Source organism: Scleropages formosus, chromosome 21, assembly GCF_900964775.1.
Source record: "Scleropages formosus chromosome 21, fSclFor1.1, whole genome shotgun sequence".
In the NCBI taxonomy this organism is placed as follows: domain Eukaryota; kingdom Metazoa; phylum Chordata; class Actinopteri; order Osteoglossiformes; family Osteoglossidae; genus Scleropages; species Scleropages formosus.
Window position 1 is genome coordinate 2,750,818 of NC_041826.1, and position 23,996 is coordinate 2,774,813.

Here is a 23,996-nt window from a genome sequence, read left to right on the forward strand (position 1 = left end):
CCAAAGACACTTTCTCACTGCGCTCGTTTACAGTTTGCACGTATTGTCATAGGAAATCACCTGCCATGCGTTAATAGTTTGGGAAGTGATGTTTGCTTTAATCGTCAGATAAGATCTTCGCCGTGCCCCCTCTCCTCCATCACACTCGGCGGTGCTTTCATGCATGCTGTCGCAGGTTTACCTTAGCCCTCCGGGATCGTGTGGCCCGAGCGCACAGCCGCCGAGCGGCCAGAAGGGGACTGCTGGGAGCGTTTGCTCAGTGGCAGGAAGTGTCTGCATTCGGCCTGCTCGCTTCTATTTAGTTTGGGGATTCCAGCGGCCCACTTTCCCACCACCTGCGCATTCTCCCGCTCCATTCTTTGCACAGATGTAAGATTTCCTGGGAGCAGCAGTAAGACCACAGATTTCCCACTGCGCAAACTGCTCCAACGAGATGGCGCTCTCCATCTGAAACGTGTCATCGGTAGGAGCAGGAGGCCTCTTTTTTACGCACAGTGGCGTAATGCGGACCACAAGGCACTGTTTATTTTAGTGAGGGGAAAAAACAAAAAAACTATGTTGATCCCAGTGAGTTTGCAAAAGGCCCTCCTCTTGCGTGTTTGGCTTATCAACTGTGAGCGGATCACAAGACCTGTGGAACAGCCTGTTAAAGACGTGGCGACGGGGCTGATCAAGTTCGTTATGTTTCCTACTGTGACTCTGACCAGGTGCTCCAGAGCATCCTTAATGACTCAGCTTCAGCATCTTCCCCAAGCCCCAGCAGCCAAGGTTAAAAGGTGGAGTGTTTCACACAGGAAAGGAGTATAGTTTAAATGGAGTTCCATTCACAAACGTGTATCACTTTTTTTGTTAGAATTTATTTTAAGATATGGTTTTTATCCTTTTCATTCTTTCTACTTGCATACAACCAACAAATATTGAAATGGATATGAATTTTTACAGGGAAGGACTGCCATCGTGGCGCGAAGTTCAGATGGTGACATTAAAATAACATTTACAATGACACCTGAAATATGGACAGTGTCCAGGCAGTATTGTGGATGCTTCATGTGGACATAGGTTTATTTGTACACATGCACCGTTGCAATGTTAATAATACATTACAGTTTCACAGTGTTATTGTTCAGCCATCTATATTATTTTACACCTAGAATAAAAATGAAACCCAATAATATTTTTGGTTAAAAAAAAAAAAAAAAACAAAAAAAAAAAAAAGTATTTACTGGGTTTTTCAATATGTATTCGTTTTCTTCCACAGCAGCACGGAGGTGGTGACTTTAATTAAAAATGTAAGCATTTGCATTTGTATTGCTGTTTGTGCATACAACTGTAAATTAATCTTCCTGACTTGTGAAATATGCTGTTTTATCTTTTTTAGTGCATTATGAAACGCTCATGGGACGACTGAGCAGCGGACCCAAAGTGAATGAGTAATGTGTCCAGAGCAGTCCAAGGACCCGCAACATCCAGCTTTGTTCAAACTCCCCAGCAGGCGGCGTAGTGGTTGGCACTTTCCCCTCCTAGTCTGCAGGTCCTCAGTTCGAATCCCACTCCTGATAATAATGCCGTGCTGTATAAATGGGTAAAAACGTATAAATACCTTGTGGCAGAAGCCAAAAACTTCACGTCGCACTTTGTCCACTAAATAACGGTTAATAACACCCAACGCGCGTGCGTGCGTCTCCCTCTCTCTCTCTCACACACACACACGCACGCTCGTCCAGCAAACGCAGATCTTGCAAGCAGTCCTTTACGTGCATTCGCTAAAAAAAGGGATGCGCTCTCGTTTCTGCTGTCCGTGACTGTGTTTCTCCTCTAAGTTTCCCGAATATGTAGCCAGTGCGGCCGCCGCCGCTGCACTGTGAGCACCCGGTGAGTGAAAAAGATGCTGCTGGAGCACCTAACGGAGTGGTGCGGCTCCGGGTTCGAGTCCAGCGTCCTGACTGCCCTTACACCCAGTAATCCATCCTCACCAAGCAGTCAGTTTACCACTCTTTACAACTGTTTCACTATAAATTCCAGAGATATTCTTTTCCAAATTACCGAATCGTTCAGAAGGTGAACGTGGTCCGTACCTGTTCAAATTACTCACTTTTCCGTCAGTACCTTCTCATTACTCTTTCACACCGTGTGTTCGCTTCTTTTTCCCTCCCGGACACTAAGACTTCGCTACATGATTTTACTGAAATATACAATTGTGTGATCTATTATGGTAAAGAGTTAATACTCACCTAGAAAGTTGCGGTAAGCAATGCACCTGCCTTTGAAAATGCCACCGGTGTGCCTGGAAGTTGTTATTATTATTGTTGACGATAACAACAACAACAACAACAGCAACAATAACAACAACAACAACAACAATAACAATAATAATAATAATAATAATAATAATAATAATAAGAAGAAGAAGAATAAAATCATTTGTCGCATTTTAGAACATTTTAACAACAAATAGATTATGACAGCAGAACATGTAACTGTCTTGAAGATTTGGGTTTCTTAACACTTGAATTTAACATCGATGCAGATATAACGGACAAACACAGAGATGAAATACCAATAATAATAATAATAATAATAATAATAATAATAATAATAATAATAATAATAATAATAACTGACTTGGCCTTGAAATATTACACCCTAAAAGTGCCCTCAGGGAGCAGGGCTCAGAATTGGTTAATAATCTGGAGTCTTTGGGAAAATGCTCACTTCCAGATGTTGAACATCTTTTCTCGTGCTCCGTGCTCGTCGGTCCCCTGGAAGCCGATTGGCTTTGAACAAAGGCATCAAACAGTCCGCCCTCCCCCTCCCCCCCCGCCCCTGATTGATGATTTAATTATCCATACAGTAGATGAGTGCATATAGATAGGAGAAGGAGAGATGGAGAAATGTTATTTACATGACCAATCAGTGCCTTTCAAAGGTGGAGCTTCCACACACAGACATACGGACAGACAGACAGACACACACTCTCTGAAATACATATATATATGTGCAATAATTACATGTGAAACAAATAGTAACAGTAACAAAAACACTAACTTTATAAGAACAATATTTGGAACGCGTTCTTCAAGACAAAGTTACTGTATTATTTTATCTTTAAAACAAAAGAGTTTAAAATTAGCTTTCCTGTGCGACTAAGACCTTACAGTTCCGAAAGAGTTTTGGCTTCTCATGAACATATAATCCGTTTGACTATTTTTAACGGAAAAAAAAAATACTTATTTGGTCCGGCTTCGCACAATCATAACAGTAAAACATTCATTAAAAACTGCTTAAAGGGTTAGATACTCGTCTATAATAAGTGAAAACAATAACACGATTTTTTTTAAGTTGAAACTGAGCAAAAAAAAAAAAAAAAAACTGTGTTTGCATTTTAGTTTAAAGAAAAGCCGTTCGATTTCCTAAAGAGAATACAAATAAGCAAAGGTAAAAGATGCAGTAAATACTCTTGGTGTTGCTACGTCGCTTCCTTAGGCAGATATGAAGACGGGAACATTGCGGGGTAAAATTCACGCAGAGGCGCGCGTTCACGGACGAGACACGCAGGAAAGAGACGCGGATGTTCACTTGGACGAGAGTGGATGTTTCGTTGATCTGTTTGCCGGTCCTGGGTGGGAGTGTGAGGGTCAGAGATCCACGCACCATGATCCCCCCTCTTTCTCATCATGGCTGTGGAGGCTGTGGGGGTGGGTGGGCAGGAAGGGGGAGGGGGTGCTGTTCCAACTTTCTTCAAATATTATTCTTGCTTGGATTGCAAGGTAATCCGACTCAGCTCATTTCTCCCGGATCATAAAAAAAAGGAAAAAAAGAAAAAGAAAAAGAAGAAGAAAAGAAAAAAAAACTGATCACGTTTTCCAGAGGAGGATGCTCACGTTTGGTGTGCGCCTCAATTATCCCTCCCCGTGAAGATAGGTGGCGTGTGATGCAGGGTCTCTTCTCTGTGTTACAGAACAAGAAAAAAGGGAGAGAAAAAAAGAAAAAAGATGTGATTAGAAGAGGCGTAGCACGTCAGCCCGTCCGTCCCCAGGTTTGTTTCCTGGACCGGCTGAAAGAGATCAGTTGTAACCTGCCCGCCAGGAATAACGGTCCCGATAACTAACGGTCCTCCTCGCAACTGTTTTCAAAGGCTTATTTCCGTTTCTCGAGGATCCTTTCTTTTTTCTCTCCACATCGCTGTTGATCCCGATCCGTTTTCCACCACCGAACCGCCTGAAAACGCACAAATTACCAGGTAGGTGTCATTTGCTTCCTTTTCTCTTTAATTGTCTTTTGGCACGACTGCCTTATTATCATGATCGAGATGCGCTCTCGCGTATAAATCATATTAAAACCTAGTTTTGAAAGCAGTCTTTTAAAGTTTGTCCACCTGCGCAGGTAGAAAGGTGTGCGTCAACTTTTACGTAATAATAATACACATAATAATACACATAATAATAAAATAATATTCATAATAATAATGCGATAAAATGCACGTGATCTTCAGGCTTTTCGGTGAAATTCTGCAACTGTTTCGCTAGTGGATTTCATTCGGATTCCAAAAAAACTTGACTGTAGAGAAAGAGATAGGAGGCAGTTCAGTGAAGCAATTTTCCCTTTTAACGTCTGTCATTTGGAAACGTTTGTTTTTAAACGGACACTGTTCCTCGGGTCCGTTTTGCTGTGTGCACAACAGCTTCGCCATCCAGGAAATATATACATATATAAATAAATGTATGTGTTTTATAAATGAAAAGAGGTTACAGCAACAGTTTCTCGGTTCAGTGTTCTGCTTGCTATATTGTCAGTTTACTCGTTTCCTAGTGCGCGATGCAGTTTTTCTAACTTTCTTTCACATTGTAACAACATGTGAACAATTTCCACTTAACTCTCATTTTCGCTTTGATTCCCTTCAGCCCCGTTTCTGTAGCAATTCGCAAATATGCTCCTCACGATGCTTGTAGCTCCAGCACAGAAAAACTTTTGCTTCCTTCGCATTTCTTCCTCGTCTCCTTTCTGCACATTAACCACTTTACATCATATAATGAATCTTTCAGTGCTTCATGTTTCAAAAGCTCGAAATGATACAATTCATTCTTCTTCTATAATTGTTGGAATTAAATTAGTATTGTCCAGTTCAGAATTTTCAAAATGTAGAAGCCGTGCTGCTGCATCGTACATGTAACTTTTAATCATGACATTATATTTACTTCTGATATATTCAGATGTGTATTGTTGCAGTGTTTGTTTTTCCCATGTCGGGTGGCTTTTTGTGCAAAAGCAGTGCTGTACTGTAAAGTAACAGTAATTCCACAATAATAGAACAGTGTTTTGTTGGAAATGGTACAAATTGCGGTTGTTAGCGCCTTAAGTCGCTTTTTCAGTTGTTGCAGCCCAAGCCGTTGTTGTTTGCTGTGTTTGTGTGTACTCGAGTGTGGGTGAGCGCGCGCGCGCGCGCGTGTGTGTGTTTGGTGTCAAGTTGTGCGGTGTTTGGGGTGGCTGGACCGTGAGTCATGTCGGAGGTGGACTCCACCGTCTTCTCGCGCGCGTGCTGAAGGAGATCCTGTCCTACACCGGCTCGCGCTGGCGGCGTGCGAAGTGAGGGGGCAACCTGGCACTGTCCACACTGTCATCGTGTGTTTGGCTCTTCTAGAGACACTGAGGTCCGAGGAGTGGGAGCCCATCATCACCACCGGCACCATCCTCAACATCACCATCTGAGAAGGAGGAGTGGAGCCCATCGCAGGCGCGGAGCCCCATGCGAGCTGCCATCTGATCCGCTCTTATCAATGAAGCAGCAGATCATGGCGGATGGCCCCAGGTGTAAGAGGCGAAAACAAGCCAACCCGAGGAGGAAAAACGGTAAGCACGTCAACAAAGCGGAGCGCGGGCGCGAGCGGGGCTACCTCGAGACGTGTGCGCGCGCCTCACATGTGTTCCAGGCGGAGGCTCCCTGAGTGAGAGCGGCGCTCCCTTCCTCATCGCGCGCGGTCGCTCGCGGGCTGCCTGCTCTGCACTTCGCCGCTGTCATGATGTGTGCGGGCCGGCGCCTCCACCGCCGCACTGGCGCTCCGCGTGCCTCTCGCTGCGCCTCGCGAAAGTTGTGAGAAGTTTGGCGGTGCTCGTGCAGCCGGGCTGGGGGTCCCGGCGCCGTGGGGCTCGTGTTTCCCAGCTGCGGCTCCTGCCGGCGGGGCGCGCAACCCTGGTGGGACCGTTATGTCCCACTTCTCTCCCCTACCTGTAGATAGCCCAGCGCACGGCGCTCTCCCTGTGTGTGTGTCTGTGTGTGTGTGAGTGTGAGAGAGAGCGCTTAGTCAGAGTAACTTAGTAACTGAGTTACTTTAGTCAGAGTTACTTTACTCCGTGTCGCTCACTTTTGCAGAAAGACATTTTCATTCGTTGCGTTTTCTGCGTTATGACATTCATCCTTCAGTGTATGTGGACGAACCACATGTGGGTTCCAGTGAAATCATCTTGCTGTGCTAAAGTGTGTTTTCCATATTGTGGATATGTTCGCCAGGCATTTATGGGTGTGTGTGTTTGTGTGTGAGAGAGAGGTTTCTGTCCTAGTAACCCTGAAACGAAGAGTTGCTGGGTGATAGTATCTGTGGCCATTTCGAGCGTGACAGCAGTGTGTGCTGTGTTGGGGCAGGAACACATGTACCTGTACACTTGTCAAAGTGTATGGCGCGTGTGCGGCCGCTTAATGTTGTGGTTGCTCTTGTAGTTGTAGTTACGCGACTTCTTCCCGCGTGTTTGTTTGTTTGTCGGTGCGTTGCCCTTCGAGGTGTCTCTCGGCGAGCACGAGCCGCCGACCCGCGCGCCGTGTCCCACGCTCACTGGACCGCGCCGGGGAGGAGGGGGGGGACTGGGGGGGCAGCAGGCACTGAGGAATTTCACTGGAATTTTACAGGGATTTCACTCAAAACGGGGAGTTTTAGTTAAAATTATTAATTCAGTATTTTTAAAATACAAAAAAGAAAGCAGCACCGCCGGCTTGCTGCCTTTATTTTGTCCCCCTCTGTTAACAAACTCCCTCACGCGCCACGGTACTCAGCTGCTCGCAATGAAGTGCATTTCTGCCCTTTTTTACCATGGCAAGATGTTAAAAAAAAACACAACTCCGAGCATTTGCTGAAGCACAATAGCCGTGCATTTCCAAAGCCTTTATTAGAGCACATCAGCAGCCTTGTACACACACTGATTTACATGGCAAGTGCTTTATTATGCTGCTCTTTTTAATGTCATATTGCCGCGCTCGCCTCGCGCCGAGCTCCTTTTCTTTATTAAATGCTGCCTATCGATTTGTTAAAATCAATGTGAGCAGTCGAGCCTCCTTTTCTGCTCAGAAGTAAGACTTGAAGCACGTTGCTGATCTATTGAATAACAAAGGCTTGCGGACTAAAGGAGCTCTTTAAGGAGGAGAAGAAGAGTGTTGTGAAGAGGGCACTGAAACACAATAAACGCACAACGCCGTTGCTGCTGTGTCTCACATACTTTCCTTTTTTAATCAAAATGTTTTTAAAACGGCCGCGCGGAATTCGCAGCTTTTGTTGCGGGAGCCATGTCCATTTGAAACGGAAAACGTATTAAAATTGATATTTCTGAGGTAAAAATATTTTTTAAATGACCTCAGGCTCACACCGACATGTCTACAACTTGGAACAAAATGTGCCTTAAACGGTACATGGTCACCACTTATACCAGTTGGAAGTTGTTTAAAAAAATCAGATTTTATTTACTGACAGTTTTAAATTCAGTAACACCAAGCTTGAATGTTGTCATTAATATGTAGTGATTTTCGCTTGTCAGTGCAGGGCTCAGGGAAGTCGCTTTGTGGCCCTGTCCGCTGTGTCCTGTCCTGCAGAGCGTCCACTGTCCGCTGTCTTCTCCTCCGGGGCCGCGCGGGTCTTGGCTTTGTCTCCCCTCTCAGCTCCTCTTACACCTTTTCCATGGCATTGTGGACAGAAAGAAAAACATGTAAAATATGTCACTTTGCATCCTGGCTGCCAGCGCGAAGCACCGCCAGCTTCCTCCAGCTGCTGCATAACTAAATACAGGGCAAAAGGGGGCACATTCAGCCAAAAATGTGGGGAAATGGAAATTATCAGGAAGCTACCTTTCCAGTATTGAAGGAAAAAATACATAAATAGACGCCTGAAGAGATTAGAACGCAGTGACGGTTTACTTACACAAGAGTGGACATGGTCCCGCACACCTGAATGACCAGGTACAGAGGTAAAACAGGAACTACTGGTGAATGTTTTACACTTCGCCATATAATTTCTCTGCCCTCACGCTAGTCACAGGACCCTATCTTGCGTCTGTAACCTAAAGACTCGTTACATATTACACGGTCATAATTAAAACAAAAATATGGACACAGTTAACATTAACTGCAAGAGACACCTCTGTCCTGTTCTTTACATTATTGATTTTTTTAAAATTTAGATTGCAGCGTAAAATGTGCAGCATGTGTGTCTGTGTTTCACCAATGGGAAAAGTAAAGTCCTTTTAATTTTTCCCGACCTGTGTGTATTCTGACATGTCTTAATATTACATGTGGCTCGTACCCTCCTTGGACATCCTCTGTAATGCACAGTCAAAGTGTTTGTTTCCACATGTGCTGCGTTACATGTCTTACATCCGTTGTGGATGTGGCACATGCTGCATGCCAGTGCTTTTCTTTATCTTGTTCGGTGGTCTTTGGAAGGACTGATATACACAAAGTGCTGCTGCGTACCACGCGTGCGGTGCCTTTACGAAGCAAAGGAAAGGTCCGGATCACGTGTGTGTAAGTGATATTAGTAGGCTGGCGATGTTGTTGGCCGCGACCCCAGCAGTGCGAGGTCGAGCCTAGGTGCCCATGGTACTATCCAGCTGTGAGTGTGTGCCCCCATGTTAGTCACTTCAGCTGGGCAGTGTCTCCACAAAGCCTGCTCTCTTAACTTGATTAGTCAACCAGAACAGGCAAAAGCTATTCTTTGCAACCAGTGCTTCCTCCCCCTTTATTATGATATAACTGTTTCTCTATGTCCGGATTTTACTAAAATGTTATCTCAGATCAAAGAGCGGTACCCCTGCAGACTTGTTTTGCATCAATATCTGGGTATTGTAATAGAAAAATAACTTGTGTATTGCATATGTCTGCAAGTGTAGTAATTTTGTAGTTTTTGAAAGTTTAGGGAAACTTTTGCATTATCAAATTGTCTTTCTCCCCTTTCTGGAGTGCCACATTTCAATGCGCAGTGTGCAGTCAGTTCATGGCATTTCAGATTTTGTTTTGCATTTCGACACAAGTTCTTTATGCAATTAGTTTCTTTAGGATTTCCTGCTACACAAAGAGTTGTTCACTTTCAATCAACACAGCCATTTAATTATAGATTTTCCCACTACAATATATTGATTACATAATTTAAGGTTAAAGAAGAAAGGGAGAAAAACAGAGGAACTCGCATGTCTCTTTCTGTGGCTTCAGGAGTTCCACACAATGCTGTGGATGTGATTATCAGAGCGCTGTGAATTCATGGTAAAGGTATAAAGGGAGGCCCACCGATCTGTGCGCCGTGGCCCTGCTTTCAGCCAATGACAATGGCACGCTCCTTCCAGCCTAAACATTTTGTCCACCTCCATTATTCATTTGCTTTTAAGGTGCATTTGGTCTCTGGTATAGAGAAAAGACCCGTTCTCCCAAGCTCTTTCTCCTCCACGAATTTCGCGTCCCAAGGTAGAAAGCGATTCTCTGCGGTCACAGAGACAGAGAGTGAGAGGGTGAGTGAGGGAAAGAGAGGGAGAGAGAGGGAGAGAGAGGGAGCAGGTCGGCCGTGCTCACAGACAATTGATTGTCAGTCGTAATGTGTTTCATTTACATGTTTATAACGTCAGCCGTGCAGGGGCACCCACTGCACCATTCATGCCAGCCGTCCCACAAGGGTGCGATTGTGTGCGGGGCCACAGCAGACACCTTTTTCGGATGGCTCTGCCCTGCTTTGGGCAGAAAACGGGGGAGGAGAGGAGCACTGTCAATCACTGTTTAGAAAAGGATTATTTTGTTTAAGTAGGTGAAATAATTACCATGGGTCTTACGAGCGGGCCGAGATGTAATTTCAGTCAAACAGAGACGCGCCACTATTTGGGATGGCCTCTTAGGCCGGTTAGAAGTTTCATTGTGGATGCGCTCTTATTCTCTCACTTGCTGTGCATGTTGAGAGTGTTTTTATTAGCCTCATGAAGGCATTCGATGACATGACAGCCTGTCAGAGCTGCGCGACCGTAACGCGGGCAAACTCACACGGTTGTGTTACTGGGGCTGTCGAGATCATGTCCTCATATCCGCTTCGTCTCGCTCACTTCTGTTGCCCCTTTCTGAGACACGTTTTCAGCCTCGGAGTTTTCAGTGTTTTCGAACGGTAACATGATTTTCTGTCAATCCACTCCTACCACGTTCAGTTTGGGATTTATTTTTTTAGCACAACACTCGTAATAATACAACTTTGAACAGCTGCAGTTATTTACACAGCAAAGTGAATAAGCAACATCGCTGCCGGTTGCGCCGTTTTCAGAGTGCCACGCCACAATTATATCTTGTGGAGTTGTGCTTATCGTAAGTGTGCCTGTTTTTAGGCCATTGGAGAGCAAGGCAGCCAGCGGTGACCAGCACGGCACCGCACTTCACTGACCCCTTACCTGTCTGCACTACACGCATGTCCCCAGATGCCTCCATTTGGGTGGCCACTTTTAGCACACTTATCTGTAGCTGTGACCAATTTGCGGTGCTTCTACTAACTTATCTGGAATAATAATTTTATTCATTTAAAATTTACAGTGCTTCGTACATTTTGTACATGCACTATACTTTCGAGGATAATGTTCGTAAAATAAAAACCTGTGTAGTGATATGTAACCCACAGTACAAATATGGTGTTGTGATGTTGGTGTGTGTCCATCATAGGAAGAGCTCACACACTTTGTTTAGTGTCAGCATGCTTTTACATCACGGCCAAAGAGGGAGAATGAGATGTTCTGACGGTGAACTTGTAGAGGAAGGCAGCAGAGAGGCTGTGCAGCCTGACGGAGCCACAGGCTCTACTTACTTGGGGCTTCCAGTCTGGGGACACATGACTCGCAATTTATTAACACGCAGAATTTCTTGCCCAAACTGATATGCATGGCCGGAATTCCAGGGGTGTGACACCAAGTTGAAGGCTTTATCTGCTGTTCTTGGACCCATATAATTATCCACAGACCTTCATGGTGTGCCACTCCAACCAGGCTGCCGTTTGGCTTTGCCGATGACCGGAAAAATAAACAACAAGAAAATAAACATCTCTTCCAACCGTCAGTAGTAGCAAATCGAAAAACTCCTTTTTCTCAATTGTTCGAGGTTTTTTTTTTTAATTTTACCCCCCCCCTCCCCAATTTTTTTTTCTCGTTGCCTCGCCTGTGAAGATATTTTCGCCTAACGGGGAGAACACACACAGCAGAGGCACCGTGAGCTGAACCCCTGACACGGCGCTCTTTGGAATGCCTTAGGTATGATTTCACTTTCGCTCACATCAGTGCTGACCTGAATGCCTTTCATATCTGATCCGCCGTGTCTCTCCCAGTAAACATCCCCCGAGGGGAGAACAAAGAAAGGAGCTCTTCTTCTTCTTAATCACAATTCAGCCCTTTCACCGCCAGCAGGCTGCATTTGCATTCAGCATCAGAAAGGGCCGAGATGAAAAGGGGAAGAAAAGGGAGAGCGGGAGAGGAGAGGAGAGGAGTAGAAAAAAAAAGAAGAAGACGCGGAAGGGTGGGTGGCGAGCAAAATAACTTAGGTGTTTGTGGCTGTTTGTCAGGCCTCCCTGGTTACAGGCCTTATATAGCTCCTACTCGAGCCGGGCCTAACCCCTCCGACAGGCAGATAGTGTTACACCATGGCATGGGCACTCTGCTGAGAGCCACGCTCTCAGCGCCTGGCCACAGTGGTCAAAATGGGCATAAGCAGCTTTACTGTACAGCATCTGTACACGTTCACAGCAGTTGGGTCCATGCACATCGTAATCTAATAATAATAATAATAAAAATAATAATAATGAAGATGATGATGATGACAATAAGAGAAGGGACTGCACTTGTAATTTTGTTGTTTTTTTGCCTGTTGTTATTATTGATACTGTTGTTATTTTTAATTTTACTCATGATGTTAACAGCAGTCAGGCCTCTATGCCTCATAGCTGTGTTGTCCTACAGAACCGTGTTAAATGTATATCCATGTGCCTGTATTTTTTCTGACTGGTGGTTCTTTGTTTTAAGAGATACATGGAATCTTAACGACTTAGCTAATTTTAACGACTTAGTTAATTTTTCTACCTAATTTTTTTAACCGTGTTGTGGTTTCCCCTGTTATTTATATTTATGGTTTCCTATGGAAAAAAGAAAAAAACAAATTTTAATGTGTTGTTTCTGCTTGGCAGCCTACGGTTTTGCTAAGGCAACTTTGCCTTCCTGTGAATGAAGTGAGACCGGGGGTTTCGAAGCTGGTTCAGACTGCAGCGGAAAAAGAAAACTACCAGACCACTTCTTTTTTGCATAAGATAGACCACATCCAATTTTGTGTAATTCAGCTTTAACTCATCCCTCAGCCCTCCCAAACTTTTCATTTCTCCGTGCCGCTCCGGATTAAACGCGGTGAAGTTCTAAGAGCGCGCATGGGAACCGCCGCTCTTATCGAAGTATTGAGAGCATATCTTCATTGTGTGTGATTTCTCAGTCCTCCTGTCCAGTTGGCCTGTAATCCTTCACTCGAACCCATGGCCGGGCTGAATGAAAGAGGATGCGGCAACTTTAAATGCGTCATGTGATATGAATTCCTGCTTTTTTCCTCTCTCAGAACTTTTTTGTTAAGAAAAAGGATTATCTGCACACCTTCCCCCCCCAAGCTGTGCGGGATTTAGGCAGATTTACTTCAGCAAACACCTTTGGACACTGGGCAAAGTATGGGTGTGTTTGGAGAAGGAGCCTTTTGTTCCAGGAGGTGAGCAGAATGCTTTACCAGGCAGGCGTGATATTAACCCATGCTCCCGCTTAACTCTTTGTGCTCTCTCTGTCTGTCTCTGTCTCATGGGGGAGGTGCACAGTGCCTCCTCCTGCCGTCGCGGCTCACTGGGTCCTCAGCTTTAACCCCTTCAGCGGCGCTCTCGTATCGGGGCGACCCGGGTGGGGATATCGGGACAGAGTCCAGCTCACTGAGGACTGTCGCTGGCTTTACGAATCTCTTCTGCTCAGAAATACACAAACAGTCAAACAAGCACGCCAGTTAAAAAAAAAATAAAACGCGGTGTCCCATGTTTAAGTAAATGGGGATCTTTGTGGCTTCTCTCTTAATTACAGTGTGGATGGTGGACCCGTCCCTGACCGAGTGCTACGCCCTTTGTTGCTGCGGGTTTGCTTTCGTTGTCCTCTGCAGCCCTGACATCTGTCACTACCGAGGAGCGGAGAACACCACCGGGGCGTTTGCTCTCTGGCGTCATCGGTGACTAAGGCGGGTGCATGATTCACGCAGGAGCAGGGCTGCCCCCTCGCAGTGCCTCACATGTTGCTGCAATGGAGCAGCGATTGTGAAAAAACAGTGAGGAAGCACTAAGTGCGGTGGTGCCACGAGGAGCCGGAGAAGGCGGCCGGCCCCTGCTGCCTCACGCCCCGATGACCTCACCTGGGCGCTGTCTCCAGCCGCTGTGCACACCCAGGTCCCCGTGATGCTGTACCCCGCAGCAGGCGCAGCGAGGCAGCGCTGTGCGCAGTAGTCTGTGCATGTGTGTGTGTATGTGTTTGTGTGCATGTGTGTTGTCAAGTCTGCAGCATCGCTACTGGGTGTCATCAGGCAGCGGGATCAGAGGCGTGCGCTGCGTGTCTTGGCTGTGTTGGGCCTCTAAGCTTCTGTGCCGCGGCGCTCCTGTCATTTGACAGTTGTGTCCCCTTCCCTGTCAGAGCCTTTCAGCTCCACACACATATTATTCTTTTTTCCTCCTGTCACAATTAAAACGTCACTGATCTGGCATTTGAATAAGTTTCCTGTATTTAGGATATTTGTTTTATCAGCTCACATCCTATGATACAGAGAAGTCATGTTTAATGCATTCAGTTTGACATGTCAATGTTAGCTTTCTTTTGTCCTTGATTTTTTCATCTCAGTTGACAAAATTAGATCTCTTTTTGTGTTCTGCTCCTGTTTCCTCATCACTCTTTAATTGGTAACCAGAGCGGGCTGATTTGCAATGCGCTGTGCGTCATTTATTTGAAAAATCCAGTTCTTGTTCTGTATTGGTACAAAATGATGGTAGGTGAGATTTCAACGTCATCTAAAGGCAGTGTAAAAATTGCACTTATTATTTTTATTTTTATTGTTGCTGTTTTGAATAGAGAAGGGAAACAAATTTGCATTTCAGAAAATATTTGTTTTTTCCATCGTTTACATGTCAAAGGGCAGTTTCTCTGCTCTCTATCCACCCAGAGGCTATAGTTTGGACTTCACCAGAAACAGCTGAAAGAAAACCACGAAATGTAACATTTCATCATTCATGGCATTTGGGGAATGTCTTTTAGAGGATGTTCTTTCGGAGGAGTATGTGTGTTTTCTATATGAACAAGTGCTGTGATGGCCTATTGCATGTGCAGCATCACTCTCCTGCTTAGCCGAGTTGGCACAGATTTTGCAAGGTCAGCTAAGAGATGAGGTCCTGGCTGCAACAGGAGTTTCCCACTCTTGAGTTGTGGGAAAAAGAGAAACAAGAAAAGAATGGTCTCAAAAAACAATCCATAATTTGTCATAGCATTAGAGAAACAGGGTTCTTACCTCCACATTTCGACTGAAAGAGACCAACATTTCCTTTTTCGGTTTTGGTGAAAAGAAGTTGCAGCCCTTAATATAATGGTCCGGACCCTCTGACACATGTGGGCTGGTGTTGGAACGTGTGCGTACTGCGAGGCATGCTGGGATGTGTGTTTCATCACAGGGTGGAAGACCACTGTGGGCAAGGTCATGGGTGCGTAGGACAATCAATAGTAGACTGGCAGATTAAAGCATCATGGCGTCTGGGAATGTGGGCGAACGCCTGCTGCCATGGGTGCCACGGACATCACCTGCTGCTGACCTGAGCAGGACCAGGCTGCAACTTGTTCTCATTATCTCATTACACTTTCGCTGACTTGTAATGGGCATGTTGGCATGTTTTTGTGCTGCTACCTGTCTCGGGCTGTGAAAAACACTCTCCGTGTCCGGTTCAGTTTCCGTCATCTGCCCTCACGTAGCATGGACACGCTCTGAGGTGCAGTGTCGAAAGGGTTTAAGGCGATTGTTAAGGAGAGTCAATGAACTTAAGCAGTGTTGTTTAGTCCATGGAGCATCGCTGACATCGCATCAGTAATCGTGGAGGCCCTGAACCGCCAGGGAAGCACGCCGTCAACGCACTCACTCAGCTGTTTAAAAACGTGTTTAACCTTCAGTAAGAAACAAACCCAGGAGCGTCTCCATTCGACGGACTGGCAAGCGCAGCGGGGGCCACGGAAGAAGCGATTTGCCGCCTCCCTAAATGTCAGCTACGGAGTAGGACACGGGCGGCGACGGTGTGTGAAGCTCGGCAAGGCGGACTCACGTGCTAATCGGACCTGACTGGGCAGGGAGCGGGGCGGAACGGGCTGCGTCCCTCCGCTGTCAGACGCAAATGTCAAACACACACCTCCTCAGGTAGCGGCAGCGTAATCGCAGCGACAGCCCGCCCCAAGCCTTTTCCATGCCGTGTTGGGCTCCCGCGGTCTCCAGACCCCTTCACCTGTGGGCCGTGAGTTGGCCTGGCTCTGCCAGAGCGTGCTTCTCGCCGTGAGGGAGGACGGTCTGGCTGTCTGCGGAGCTCCTCAATCCACCATTCCTGAGATGAACTATGCATCCATTAGCCTGCCCTCCCTCTTAGCAGACATTAGAATGGACATGTTCATCAAAGGGTTCATCAATGGCCCCAGGGTAGCGCTTTCCATTTAGCATGCCTTTAGCATTGGGCTCTCTTCTTGGACGTGATAATAATAATAATAATAATAATAATAATAATAATAATACATTGATTCGATTGTTGGGCTTTAATAAATGCATTGTCATAGCTCAGCTGTAAGGATGAAGCTGGGCAGTTATTAGTCATTGAGTTTGAGATTAATCTAATTTTACTTCACGATTCAGGCGCCTGAAAGCATCAAAGCCTTGAAGGAAAACACAGGTTTGTGGCAAGTTACGTTCTCGCCGTTTTCGGAACATGCACTTTTTCACAAGTCCACCACTCTGCTTTATAAAGTGTACACGTGTGGATTTTATTCCTCAGCTCTCACGGCAGCTCACGAAGTGGCAATCGGAGAATTTCCTGTGTTATTACTACTTCATGTTTTAGTGGGTTGTGCTCATAATTAGTTACAGCAGCACTCATTCGGAGACAGGCGGAAAGGAGTATTCCTTAGTAATTAAAGTAATGAAATATTCATTTATGCTACCTTTTCAGCAGTCTCACAAATGAGACAGCCACAGTTAATGTCCGCACTGCCGCCGATTTTATTGTAATGGCAGCTTGGCACGTCTACAATTAGTACTTCGACTGACAGTTACATTTTCTGGGGGGGTGAGGGCAAGGCGAGGGGCTGAGGGGGCAGACGCCCGTACATGTGCACAGCCTCGCCATCTCTTTAACCTTGCCTCATTTCTTTTTTTCCTCTCCTCTTGACGCAGAGGTTACCTTTTCCCAACGGTGCAAAATCGACTTGACACAACTGTTCATCAGTTTCAGGACTGTCTCCCCCCTGCCCCCCGAGGTGTCGTGCGTCAAATCAGCCCAGTCAGGCTTCAAGTTGGAATTGGCAGGACTGATCCTGACAGGGCTGGGCTGGGTCAGGGCGGGGGCCGGGGGGGGGGAAGGGGGGGGCAGGCAGCGAGGTGACGGCAGTGGAGCTGAAGAGCCACATCGGGCCTCAGGGCGACTCGGGTCACAGGGGTAATGGGCGCAAAGTTAGCGGGACGGGGCACAGCATCCTGCTCTCCCTGCCCTCTGAAAGAAGCTCTTTTTCCTGGATCAACAGGGACTGTCGGGGTGCCGGAGGCTCTGAATGCGCCCTGGCTCTTTCCCTGTGTGATGTATGCACTGTAACATGTAGTTCAGTGCAGTGAATGTCTTTGCTTTGGCTGGAACCCAAAAGCACATGCAGCTATGGATATTGTGTTGATGTTTCAGGGTGGAAGCGTTTGTGTCCGTGTATGTGTCTGCTCACTCATGCACCTGTATGTGGGCGTGATGTGCGCCATATACACCTCTGACCCCTATCCTAGCTTTGGGATTGCACTGGGTCTCAAACTACCGCTCCCCTGTTTCCCTGGGTGTTAGCTGCAGACCCCTGGCGAAGTGCGCTGTGCTCCTGGTTAGATCCTCCCTTTCTTCCCAGGAAGTTTTGCATGCAGTGGCCCAGCGTGACAAGCTGATGTGCGTCCGACAGTCACCACTGAGTTAAAGTGGAGCGACGGCGGAGTTTTGTTAAGCTGGGAACAAAGGACTGCAGAGAGTTGGCCACCATTGTCTGGGAGCATATTGGCCTTGTCACAGTTTTGCAGGATTTAATGCTCTGTTTATTCCTAGTCATCAGAGCTAATTTTCATATGGCGGCTCTTTTTTCAAAAGAGTCATATATCTCTGTGTGTTCATGTGCATTTGTGTATGTGTGTAAAGGCAACTGAAATGAGTGCCTGAAACTCAGATAAGTTATAACGGACAAAAATTCTATAAGACTTTCATTTCTTTTTTTTCGTTTTCATGAACCTGCCATCCTGTGCTGGTTTGCGGTGATCCAGAGCCTATCCTGGAAGCACAGGGTATATAGCATACACCCAGAGATTTTATTTTATTACCTTGACTTGAAACAATATTCAAATATGTTTACTTAAAATTATGAAAAAAACAGAACACCACAACCTCCTTTTAGGACCATTTGCTGACTGATCACATAAGCATTTGTCAGTATCTGGCCACTTGCAGTTTGCATTATTATGTGCAGGATCAACGAAGGTGTTATGCTTTGGATACACCTTGATTTATTTGCTGAGTTGGTTCCGGAAAAGTCTTGTTATTAATTTCTAGCGCTGTGGAACACCACACATGGGCTCTAAGCACAGTGGAAGGGAGTTGAATTAACCTAGTTCAACACACACATTGTTTGCGTGCCATTCCCTGAGTGCTAACAAGTGCAGGTGACGTCCGGTCCAGGACAAACACATTTTTGAAAATCGAAAAGTGAATAAATAAGACAGAAAGAAATAAACTCGAAAGCGTTTGTATCTTCAAAAATCCGTACCTTGAACATTCGTAACATGAGAAGCAAGCATATTTTTTCCTACTAATGATGTTCTGTGATCCCTCGAATTCCGCACATATCAGTTGTTGTGGTCAGTGGAGGGGATACAGCTGGAGCTTTTTTATGTTCAGTATCAATCCAGCTGAAAACAACGTGCGTAGTGTCTGGACACGTAAGGCTCTTACGGAAAGGCTGTCAGGTTTACGTTGGGCGGAGTCCCGTGTGTGAACTACCGCGGCTTTTTGCTGGAAGGTGCCTTAGGGTCGCCCTAGACACCGCTGGCAGCCAGGTTAGGGGACGCCAGGCCTGCTATCTCACTTCCTGTCAGATGTCAGAAGTGCTCCGCCCTGTTAATCTCTCAAGCACACACAACCACGTAGAAACACACTCACCCGGGAAAGTGAGGAGCATCTCAGACATTTACGTATGGAGGAGGCCTGAGAGAGCCACAGTAGCAGGAAGAGCGGCGGAAAGGATATTTATAGAACATCCGATAGCACGTGTCTGGGTGGTTCTCGAACGGCAGAATGGACAGACTTTAGAGTAATGTAGCGAGCCAGCCAGGGACGTTAATATAAATGCAAACCGTGGAGACTGAGGCCTGTAAAGTCCTTCGGTCTACAGGAGTCGTCTTCAAATCCAATGATGTTTTTACGGCCCTTTAAAGATTATGAGCGCGCTCCTCTAGTACCCATTTGTGATTCTGTTTGCAACGGTATGCTAAATTGAAAAATACGAGTCGGGAGTGAGCCACTTTGATTTTCTTAAAAGGTTTGTTGAGGCTGAGGCGAAGACGATGCTGTTCTCCTGCGGCAGTGTGGTCGAACCGTCGAACACACATACGCACGTCTGCTCAGAACAGGACCTTCTGTGTAGAGATGTTCCGATTTGAACGCGAGGTAAAAACAGCAGTAAAAGTTTAAGATCCCATTTTAAATGACTGTGCAGTGGAGCTCTCTATTTGGCTTCGTTTATCCCAACAGTTATCCTCTCACACTTCCGTAAGAACAATCTACGGTCATATTTATTCATTTAGCAGATGTGTTTCCTCAAAGAGGCACAAAATGATTGTTAACTGATATTTAGCCAACACCTTTATTCAAGGTGACTTACCGTGTTAAATCTACTCTAAACCACCTACAGTCATTCACCCATTTACGCACTAGACCGACGTAACACGTAAACACACACAGGGAATTTTGGATTCCCCAACACAGCTTCAACACAACTTTGGACCGTGGGAAGAAACAGACGTGAACACATAGAGAGCATGCAAATTCCACACAGACTGAGCCAGGTTTGAACCCAGGGCCAAAGGGCACCAGCACTACTTGCTGAGCCACCATACTGCCCTGTTTCGCTGTGTATCATAGTGCAACTGTTACGACACTGTTGGTGTGCCTTGCATCGCCTATTATTGCTCAACTCATTTTTTACACTTAAGAACAATGTAACTTTTTCGAGTCAAATTCAAGTTCTGAAAGCAGCTCACCACAGACAAAATGTCTCCAACAGATGTTTTTTGCCTTTAGGTCAAATTCTGACATCACAGTAATTTAACCAACAATTAACTGCCTCTTTCTATGTTTGTTTACCACACTGTTACCAGCCTTTCTCTCTTATTTGCTGTTCATTGTTGGAAAAAATGGGACAATCACAGAAGTCTGAATGGAAATTATTACATAGATGTATAAAAGCAATTACAGGGTTAACAAAATTAAGCAATTTATAAATAGACGAACTGGAGTCAGTCTGTAACGTTTTTAGCAAAACAATTACAAAATTACAATAGACAGAAATTGTAGGCCGCTTTGCCCGTATTTATGCAATCAACATAACGAAGAAACAAAACAGTTTAATGTGGAAAAAAAAAAAAAATCATCATTCATCTGTATTATAATTGCTTCTTTTTCACATCTACGGGGTGGTTAATTAAAATTGTGATTAAATGCAGCAATGCCGGCTTGGATGTCTTCCTCTAAACAGGTGGTACGGAATTTAAAAGTAAAAGGGGGAAAAAAAAAACGCAATTAGCGTCAGAAACTGAGAAATAGCCTGCGAGAATCGGTGTTAATTTCAGGGGCGGGCGAGGTGAGGTGGGCGGAAAAGTCCGTCCGCCGCCGCGCCGTTCTGCTTCGCCCTTGTCCCATAACGCCAGTGGAGTTGCTCTGGAAGTTCAGCGGCAGGTTTCGCATTCGTTTGGTGGCTGATGGCGGGCCGGAGGTCACAGGTGGGAGGCGGAGCGTGGCGAGCACCTGGCTTTATTAGAGGAAGAGTGGGAGCACTGCTGCCGTGGCGCTGTCGTCCTTAACGGTGCCCTCTTCCGCTAGCCCTCGGAGCAGCATATGGAGACGACGGAGGGGCGCTTCGGCAGCGATGCTTCTTTTTAATGAAGCTCTCGCCCCGTAGCCCGGCTCCCTGTCACATTTTGGGGCTCGTCTGACGAGGAGGCCCGATTCGACGCTGATGGCTCGCACCTCCAAATGTATCGTGTTTTAATTAATGTAGTGTTCATCATCAGACTGCCCTGATTAAGTCAGCGCCAGCATTAGATGGAGCCAAATGTTTCAGACTTCAAAGAATTTCATTAATGCGTACCAGGATATGCGATCATGCCATTTAAAAATGCATTTTGTTCACCCAATGTGTATTAATGCCATGTCATTTCCCGTCGTGGATATCAAAATATCAAAAAAATCGCTTAGCGAAACAGTGCTTTGCAGAGCATAAAGACAAAAGTCTTTAATGTGATTAATATTTATATTGAAAGGAAAATTAAATGCACGGTTTTAGTTTAAAAAAGAGCGATGCATGGTTTTACGAAAAAAAGTAATGTTTTTAAGGGTTAAGTGATTTTACCGGGATACTTTGGAATTTATCCAGTGCTACCAAAGTGATATGTAAACGTGTTTTAAAATTAAACATGAATGAATGAATGAATGAATGAATGAATGAGGCCAAGTGGATGTTTGCTTTATGTACATGACTGTGTGACAGACTAGGATTCAGATCCAGGTCTGCACTCGCACCCAGGTTCGGGTTATAAAAGGGCCCATTTTTTCCACTTCAGATGTGCGTGTTCATTTGTGTGTCACATGTGATGAAAATTAGAAAGCGGACAGCGGGCCTCTCATGTTCGGTGTGTTTCTGGACAGAGTGGGAAGCTCTAGGGTGAAGAACGCTGCCAGGAAAAACCGTACGTTTTGCCCACTTCTGTTGTGTAACGTAAGCAAATGGGAATGGAAATGAGCCGTCGAAGAATCAGGGTGACCGAACCGCGCGGGTCTCACTGCAGTCCGCGCTCCGGCAGCCGTCCAGCGCGGTGAGGGAGCTGTCTTAATGTACCAACCCACGCCCCCACCCCCCTCTCCACCCCCCATGGAGACCCGCCCCCCCGTGCACTCAGACGACCCTCTCCAGGCAGCCACAAAGGCCCAAACTTTTACAGCTACGTGACAAATTGTTGAGCTTTTCCTGCATGCTGGACATGTTTTCTTGCCCCCCTCCCTGAGCCACGGCTGCATTGGGGAGGGGGGGCAAGGTGCCTGCTTTTGTGGAGCATGTCAAACGCGGTTAACGTGCAGCCATTTATCTTGCAAGGGCCTCTCACGGAGCACCAGGGGTGTGCGGGCCTGATTGTGGGGAGCCGCCAGCCTCCTTCCACCCGCCCCTCCTCTCCCTGGCACATCCCTTCATTACGTTGTTTTTATTTTGTTTCATGATTTACCGGGGCGTTGTGGCAAACAGGTCTGCCCGCTGTCCGACGAGGTAGTTCAGAGTTCGGTGAACCCTCGTGAGACGGATTGCTGAGTGGAAGGGTGGTGCCGCCAAAGCCGACGTGACCCGCTGGAGTGTGGAGAACAAGGGAGCCCCAACCGGCTGCAACGCCGTCGTCCACGGCACCGCATTATGCCCACCTGGTTACATCTAATTTCATCAGGGCTGTGCGGCCAAGCGGGCCGAGGTGGGGTACTCCTCTCCACCCTTTGTTCAATCTGATAGGAAGCAGCATTGCGTAAACACGGCCTGTTCCTGGAGATCGAGATATCATGTCTACGTGTTCTCCGTGTGTGCCTCAAAAGCACTGTTTTGGCCGTATATACAGTTATAGCCACTTAGGGACCTGGAAGAGGCTTTTAGGGACTGTGAAATAAAGTGTGTGTGTGGGTGTGTGTAGAGGGGAGTGGGAAAGGGATAAGGGGGCTAAGTGGGGGCGGGGGTTGGGTGATGTAATGGGTTCAGGGATGAGAATGGGGCACCGCATTCACTACGAGGACTCAAACCCTGTCCCTGACGTGGGTTATCAATGCTTCAGTCAATTAACATTACAGCAAATGCACATCTCTTTGTGCACAGCAACACACACACACGCACGCACGCACGCACGCACGCACGCGTCAGAACATGCACACACCACACACAGGGACATGGAGAAAGACATACTATATACAATAGATTATTTATGAAAAGCCCTTGGGGAACCCTGCTCTTCAGTTTCTAAGACACGGTAAAGAAACAATGTGTGGTGTAAGTGAAAACCTTGAGTTTGTTTATTTGCCCGTAATGTTTCGCCGGAGCGGCTGGGAAGCGCCGCGAATGGGAGAAGTATGCGTGGATTTCACAGGTAACAGGATTACGTGGGCCCATAATTGATCCATTTGGGGGGGAAAATGGCCGCGCTCTATAGAGGCCCAAGCTTTGGAAATGGAGTTTATGAAACAGGCATTCGTAAATTCAAAGGAATCAATATGTCAATTTTATTACATCTTCAGGCCAGATGGGCATTAAAGACACGGCATCACTCTATATATTTATATACGTATATCAATCTGCTGCACAGAGAAAGGGCTCCAAAGTAAATGAAGGTGGGAAGGGGCTGCCCTCATTACATATCTATGTCCATTCACTTCAATCTGGCAAAAATATGCTTGTCAATGCGCTTGTTGTCTTATGATAAGTATACTTAAAATAAACTGTTTGCTGTAACCGAGGCGAACAATGTGGTGGTTCAGAGCTTGCCCATAGCCATCTATTTATAAGAGACGGGAAACTAGATTAGCGGCGTTTCACATTTTCATCACTTGAATATTCACATTTCATTTAAATACAGCTACAACCCTGGCAAGATTTAATTACCCACCGATGGTACAATGTAAATGAATTATGCAGTAAATACTGATGCAAACGGATAGAAATATAAGACACATGGATGCCTCCTTGGGAGGAGGGGGATCAGGGTTCTGAATTTCACAGTCAAATCGCATCATGTCTGCTGCCTTTCTGCCCTCATTCGAGGCAGGTGGGATAAACCGGGGGGCGGTGGTGGGAGTGGGGGGGGGGCGTTGGAGGCGGAGCCCAAGAAGCACAATTACTGTGCCTCGTTAGCTGCCGTTTGTCACCCATTTTTACCATTACCGCAGTTCATCTTCAGTGCGGTCTATAATACGAAGTTGGTGATGCCTGCATTTTTAATTCCATTTTGCTTCTTCTCCTTGTTCTGTCTGACTGACTGACATCTGCTATCAATGCTAAGCAGGTGTTCCTGTGTAAACAGACGCGGCCCTGTTTGCGTTGTGCCGTCGCCGCTGCCGCGCGGCCAAATGAGCGGCGTCATTAAGAATCCCGTACGTTTTTCTGAAAGGAAACGGATGACT

General features: G+C 46.2%; 1 protein-coding gene and 2 long non-coding RNA genes across 8 annotated transcripts in view; 1 reads left to right on the plus strand and 2 right to left on the minus strand.

Moving 5' to 3' along the window:
• Positions 1–1,188: 1,188 nt before the first annotated feature.
• On the minus strand, positions 1,189–6,264 carry LOC108924276 (uncharacterized). 3 transcript variants are annotated; one of them, XR_003797198.1, is made up of 3 exons: positions 5,917–6,264; positions 2,713–3,947; positions 1,189–2,284 (listed from the first exon to the last, which is right to left on the minus strand). It is a non-coding gene; the product is annotated as an uncharacterized LOC108924276 (long non-coding RNA). The 3 variants fall into 3 exon arrangements; XR_003797197.1 differs by having other exon boundaries at positions 5,892–6,264; XR_003797196.1 differs by lacking the exon at positions 5,917–6,264 and having other exon boundaries at positions 2,713–4,137.
• LOC108924224 (zinc finger E-box-binding homeobox 2-like) overlaps positions 4,061–23,996 on the plus strand; it is a 74,445-nt gene continuing 54,509 nt past the window's right edge. For 3 of the 4 annotated variants that reach the window (XM_029247397.1, XM_029247398.1, XM_029247399.1), the window contains exons 1-2: positions 4,061–4,240; positions 5,639–5,847. In XM_029247397.1, the coding sequence (XP_029103230.1) occupies positions 5,775–5,847 (73 nt within the window). In that variant the 5' untranslated portion in view covers positions 4,061–4,240; positions 5,639–5,774. Of the gene's footprint in view, positions 4,241–5,638; positions 5,848–23,996 lie in introns of those variants that run through there. The other variant, XM_029247396.1, reaches the window with a different exon arrangement.
• Positions 7,175–11,871, minus strand: LOC108924277 (uncharacterized). Its single transcript, XR_001965288.1, has 3 exons — positions 11,552–11,871; positions 11,079–11,268; positions 7,175–7,930 (listed from the first exon to the last, which is right to left on the minus strand). It is a non-coding gene; the product is annotated as an uncharacterized LOC108924277 (long non-coding RNA).